Source organism: Montipora capricornis, chromosome 10 (assembly GCF_036669925.1).
Source record: "Montipora capricornis isolate CH-2021 chromosome 10, ASM3666992v2, whole genome shotgun sequence".
NCBI classification, from domain to species: Eukaryota; Metazoa; Cnidaria; class Anthozoa; order Scleractinia; family Acroporidae; genus Montipora; species Montipora capricornis.
Genome location: NC_090892.1, coordinates 11,483,851 through 11,490,628, shown reverse-complemented (window position 1 = coordinate 11,490,628; position 6,778 = coordinate 11,483,851). Strand labels below are relative to the sequence as shown.

Sequence of the window (6,778 nt, the reverse complement as noted above, 5' to 3'; positions counted from 1 at the left end):
GAAAAAGGGTGTGTTTTGTGCACCGTCAAGGCAAAAAATACAAACAAAAACATGAAACAAAAAGACTTGTTGAGTTTCATAACCATCTCCGTGCCTTAACTATGAGCACAGTTACAGTACCCCAATGGGAAGGAGCTTCCCTCAATTTTCCTGATTTTAGGGTGTCACGTTGCATGCGAAGGCCAGGCCCCTGAGAATCCCCTCCACTTAATAATACTCGAGTATAATGTCCCAATCATAGAAATGATCACTGAACATACTCCCTGTATCACCACTAGTGAAATCCAACTTAGTTTCATGAAAGGGATCCAATTTGTCAAAATCTCCTTTAAAAAATCTAAATGATGAGGCCTTCGCCTTCATGGCCACATGTGCGTTGCAACAAATGCTCTTCTCAACTGTCAATTTATCCTTTTCATAATCGTAGCACTTGATCTCCAATTTGAGCAATTGGAGGTAAGGAAGCATGCTGGCACTAACCACACATAACAACTCATTGCAGATCACCATGCTTTTCACACCAGAGCAACGTAAACTACCAATCGTACTCCACTCATTAGTAAACACATTAAGGACTAAACAACTAAACACAGCTTCACAATACTCATCACGACCTCCAGCAATGTATATCTTTTCCTTTGTGCTGACTCCAAGAGCTCCATACCTCTTAAAGGGCAAATCCGATACCTCCTGCCATTTGTTTTCCGTGGTATCGAATCGTGAGCACTGCTTCGAGGCTTCAAAACCCACCGATGATGTAGATATGCCTGCCCCAAGCCACAGCACACATAAACTTTTTATCAAGGGGATATGTTGGTGCAATGACAGACTTCAAATCGAGGTTGAATCTCCAAAGCCACGTTAAATCCTCTCCCTTTTCTTCCACAACAAAGTCCTCCTGACTTTAATGTCGGTGATACGAGGACAAGCTCTCTTTAGGAGACCCATCATTCTATCGGCCTTAAGTACAATTCGCTTAACGTGCAAGTCCTTCGATAGATTGCTAGAGATAGTAACGCCATGATCTTTTTCTTCCTGAACGCGTTGTAAAATTACATCGCTAAGGTGATATTCGTGAGTTACAGGTGTTTTCCTTCGCGTGACTGTTAACACTTTGCATTTGGATGCGTTAAACTTCAAATTGATGCATGGCTCCAGGTGGTCAAACTTGTAAAATCCTCCTGGAGACTATCACAGTCTTTCGCTGCTAAAATTGTATGGTGCAGCTTGGTGTCATCAGCATACAAGGCGGTGCTGGTATGCTTGTGGATGGCATCAGGGAGGTCATTGATAAATATCACAAAGAGGAGTGGGGCGACAAGACGACCCTGGGGTACACCAGAAGTGACCGGTAGACGCACAGAGGCTTCACTGTCAATCACGACTCTCTGCGATCTGTCCTTTAGGTAGTCAGAAAACCAATCTAAAAATTGACCTGTAACACCGTACCATTTCAGCTGTTCAATAAGAATGGCATAGTTAAGTGTGTCGAAAGCCTTGGCAAAATCGAGATACAGAACATCTGTCTGTTTGTTTTTGTCAAGTGCCTCCCCAATTGAATGGAGTAAGGACAAAAGTTGCGAAGAGCACGAACGAGAACGCATGAATCCGTGTTGTAAAGATGTAATTGACTGCGAGACATGGGAATAAAGCCTGTTACAAACGCAGCGTTCCATAACTTTACTCACGATTGGAAGGAGTGAGATTGGTCTATAATTTTCAGCTGGCTCCGGAAGATCTTTCTTATGAACTAGAGAAATATCAGCTAACTTCCAATCTAAAGGTTAGCGCCCGATACGTAAAGAATACTTAAATAGGGCACAAAGACTTGGCGCGATCTGCTCGCAGCACGCTTTAAGAACGCGCGCAGGAATTCCATCGGGGCCAGTGGCTTTTGATGGATCCAAATTAGACAGGCAATCCCTCACCTCGTTGAAGGAAAGCGTGATCTCGGAGATTTCCAAATTCTGTCTCGTGCGATAGGATTGCAAACTACGCGCTTTGTCCTGCCTGGATTATGTAAACACAGAGCAGAAATCAGAGGATTAAAGAGCTCCGCCTTTTCGGCTGCAGTTTTTGCTATTTTTCCGTCAAAGATGATCAGTCGAGCCCAGTCGGTGGTGTAGGATGGCTTTGTGATAGTTTCAGAATAGTTTAGGGGTTTCCTTTAAGGAGCCTTCAATTTTAAGGAGATAATCACTCTGCAGCTTTCTTAAGAAACCAAAATTATAAAAATAGCAATGAAGCATTGAAATAAATTAGCTCAGTACAAACGGCAGGTTGTTAGGCAAAATTATCCAGTGTTTGAATTGTTTCCGATTATATTCAGTTCGGATATTAGCGGAAAAAAGTTGAAGCGCTTTGTTACCGATCAGATGTGGCCAATAAAATTCGATCAAGATTTCCAGTGCTCATGTACATTATTTCAAAACTGGTTAAGTCGTCTTCCTCGTGATATCCCATCTTGAAACACAGTTCGTAAGGAATTGTGGGAGCTTGTGATACCGATCTGTGATTGGTTTATTTTAATTTGGTCAGAGGGACTTGTCCCACGAACAGTTCACACGAGTCGCAGTTGAATTCGTGGGACCATAGGCAGCCCAAGTGGACTAGTCGCAGGAACGAAATCTTAGTCCCTGCGACCAGATTTTGTGGCAAAAATGGCTAGTTCTCACAACGGGACTTGTCCCCGCGACTTGTTGCAGGGACTAGTCACAGGGACTAGTCCCCTCGTGTGTGCCAACCTTTGGTCGTGTTGTTAATAGGTAGCTATAGTTTTTAACGTCAGAAAAAGATCTGTTTTGTCACTATGGTGTAAAATGAAGTTTATATGGGAAGCCAAAAATATTTCTTTAAGTTACTGGTTAATCGAATTTATTGCTACAACTTACTAGTGCGAAGAATGTTTACATTACTCATCAACACGAAAAATTTTCAACAATATTATTATATCGCTTTAATCTAACCCAAAAACATTCAGATAGTAAAAAAAAAACCTCATATTTAAGAACAATTTCCTTCGCTTTTGTGTTTTTCAGCATTGTGATTTGAGATAATACAGGTTGACGTGGTCGCTAGTATGTTTTTGAATCTCATAGATATTTAGAGTTTCAATTACAAACTCTGCTTTGGGCCCGGACAAACTGCGTGACCGTTAATATCTTTCACATAATTTCGAGAAAATCCAAGATATCGTAGTGCTATAATAATCACGTATTATAACAAAATGAAAGTATTTTTACCTGAAGTGTTGTTTGTGGTAATCCTTGTGGCTGACAACGACGAATTTTAGTGATTTGATTATAGTAACAGTCAACGGCAAACTCAAAATCATTCAAAATCGCTCAAAAAACACTTTTGAGGCCAAAGGACGACTATATACCACAGCTAAAGTAATTCAACGTTTATTGATCATTGATTTATGTACATAGTTAGCGATATATCGCTATAGGTGAGGCAAACGGTAAATCTAGTACAGTTACTATAAAATTACTGTAAAATATTATAATCGGCTACTACGGTGGCCCATTAGGGACAACGCTACAAACCAGAAAAAGCACAAATGACAAAAAAATATCGCTACAAACTAAATCAAACACACACTACGAACGAAGTCAAACCAACATCACTTCAAGCTAAATCAAACACACTACGAACACATGAGCACAAATCAACCAGTGACAGGCAGCATTCAGCTTGTGAAAATTACTGCTATATTACAATTGCTGTTATCCTTTTGTCCTCCTTTTTGGACAAAACTCTATTCAACATCTCATTTTTGTTTATATTCTGTTCTTTTTTCTATTAACAGTGGACTATTAAAAAAACAGCCAGCCAACATTTGAAACAGCCTTTTTTTCTAGTGAGAAAGCTTAGTAAACTTGCATTCAAATTATTCAAGTAAAAACCAAAGAGTAGTGAAAACAATGGCTTAAAGACGGTCAGATACCTCAGATCATAACATATGATCCACATTGAAATGTCTTTTACGCTGACCTTTCTGTTACAGTACGTACAGTAAAGTACAGTACAGCACAGATACAGTACCCTAATGGGAAGAAGCTTCCCTCAATTTTCCTCACAATTTTATACAAGAACTCAACCTCTAAAGAAAGCCCTGAAATAAACTGTCAGAAAAGAAACAAAGAAATATATTCATTATTCACTTGATTTTAGGGTGTCACATTGCGTGCTAAGGCCAGGCCTCTGAGAATCCCCTCCACTTAATAATACTCGAGTATATTGTCCCAATCATAGAAATGATCACTGAACGTACACCCTGTATCACCACTAGTGAAATCCAACTTAGTTTCATGAAAGGGATCCAATTTGTCGAAATCTCCTTTAAAAAATCTAAATGATGAGGCCTTCACCTTCATGGCCACATGTGCGTTGCAACGAATACTCTTCTCAACTGCCAATTTATCCTTTTCATAATCGTAGCACTTGATCTCTAATTTGAGAAATTGGATGTAAGGAAGCATGCTGGCACTAACCACACATAACAACTCATTGCAGATCACCATGCTTTTCACACCAGAGCAACTTAAACTATCAATCTTACTCCACTCATTAGTAAACACATTAAGGACTAAACAACTAAACGCAGCTTCATACCACTCATCGCAGCCTCCAGCAATGTATATTTTTTTCCTTTGCGCTAACTCCAAGAGCTCCAAACCTCCCATAGGACAAATCTGATACTTCCTGCCATTTGTTTCCCATGGTATCAAATCGTGAGCACTCCCTCAAGGCTTCACTATCTTTACATCCACCGATGATGTAGATATGCCTGTCCCAAGCCACAGCACAGACACACTTTTTATCAACTTGAAGGGGGTGTGCTGGTACAATGACCGAATTCAAATCGAGGTTGAATCTCCAAAGCCACGTTAAATCCTCTCCCTTTTCTTCCACAACAAAACAGACTTCATTTCCAACAACTAACACCTCTTTAAGGATTTGAAGTCCAGGGATGATTTTCAAGTTTGTACCGAATTTTGTCCACGGAGCTGGAGACCAGCGGTTAAACGATGGATCATAAACCTGCGTACTGATGATGTCTTCAGTAACAAGGAACAATTTACCACGGCAAGAAATTACATGTGCGTGCTTTGGCAAATCCTTGGGCCGGTCCCTCTCGTGCAAACGATAAAATTGGTCTTTTTCAGGAACGTAGAAAAATGTGCAGAATGCTGCCTTTCCAGTCATTGCGATGCCACAAATCTCAAGGGACTTCCTAGGCCGAGGTTCTGGTCGAGGAGCAAGACAACCGAAAGCATCGTCAAACCTCGTCAACGCCTCAGTCACGCTATTGAAGCATTCTTTGGTTTTTCTCACAAGATCATTGGTCTCGACATCACTGAGCAAAAAGTCACGCGCGATGAAGTTAAGGCGCACGTGACGAAAGAGCTTGCCAAATAGACCATTTTACAGTTGTGGCTAAGTTACCAGGCCTAGCAATGGAAGCGAGGCTGCCCGTGACCCGGTTTTTATACAAACCATCATGCTTTTGTAATATGAACTAATTAGCGTTACAACACCACAATTTACATGATAAAAGCAGTGAGGTCTGTATCAATGCAAGGTCACCGGCAGCCTCGCAGCCATTCATAGGCTTGGTCGCTGAGCAAACAACTGTAAAATGGCCTATTCTACGTTTCGTTCGTTTCTGTTGCAATTAACCCAGCGTAGAATGATCTTGAAAACCTCTTCCTCGGCGCTGATCACAATTTCGTCGCTGGCAATCCATTCCTCCACTTCGTGACTTGTCAAGTTCATAAAGTCCTCCGTCGCTGCGACAGCAGTTAAGTTTGAAAGGATGAATTTCCGGGTGCTGCAAATCAGCTTCTCGCAAAAATACATATTCGCGATGTGGAAAGTGGAAACGCAGTTTAAAGTTGACAAAGATTTTGCGAGAAACTCTGCAGCGATAGATTTAAGTTGCGAAAGAAGTAAATAATCTCCTGCTACAAAAAGATTCTCGGCATCTTCTCGGGTGGAGATTTGAACGTCGCCGTTGTAAATAAACTGCAGGACATCTGCCATTTGAGTATCGGTAAACATTTCCAGTCGAACGACTCCTTCCTTGTTTTCCTTCATATCGCAGTTGACAAGCTTATCAAAAAATGGACTTGCTTTGGAAAGAACATTTCTGTGAGCCTTGAACTCTTTACCTTCATTGACTACCAAAATCAAATCACACGGACATACATTAACTTGTTGGATGTCCATGCCTGCGTGGCGTAATTACCCTGCGAGCAGTCTCTTTCGATCTTCCTAGATAACTCGGGAAGAGGAAAGAAGAGATTCTGTGTCTGTCACGCGTGACCAGTAACCACAAAACCTAAAAACGAAAACAAACTGTCGGGATATTTTCGAGCAATTCTGGGAAACACACGACAATCAAGGAACCATTTCATTGGAAACTCAATATACATGGCTAGTTTTGGTTATTTACAAATAATTGGAATGTCCAAAAGAATTATTTATAAAATTAGTAATGAACAAGAACTCACTGACTGATATGTAAATCATTACGTCTTATGTATATCATACGAAACACGTATACCATTTTTTAATAGAAAATTATTGAGGCGAGCAGCATTATTTCTGGGTTGCTATAGGCAATCCAGTTAGAAAATACGTTGAATTTGTTTGTTTTCATTTTTTTTTTTTTTCGTGTCAAGAAAATGGAGAAGCTGCGCAATAGGTCTTTTCTGTCACTCCCCTGCTAAGTATTGTCTGTGTGCGTAGAGCCTTTTGTGCGTGGGTAGGT

At 40.7% G+C, this 6,778-nt stretch overlaps 1 protein-coding gene across 1 annotated transcript; it reads right to left on the bottom strand.

The window, feature by feature from the left end:
• Positions 1 to 207: 207 nt before the first annotated feature.
• Positions 208 to 6,234, bottom strand: LOC138018492 (kelch-like protein 20). The gene is made up of 3 exons (XM_068865125.1): positions 5,654 to 6,234; positions 4,682 to 5,422; positions 208 to 664 (listed from the first exon to the last, which is right to left on the bottom strand). Exons 1-3 carry the CDS (start codon positions 6,232 to 6,234, stop codon positions 208 to 210), a joined length of 1,779 nt encoding a protein of 592 aa, XP_068721226.1.
• Between the last annotated feature and the right edge of the window lie 544 nt (positions 6,235 to 6,778).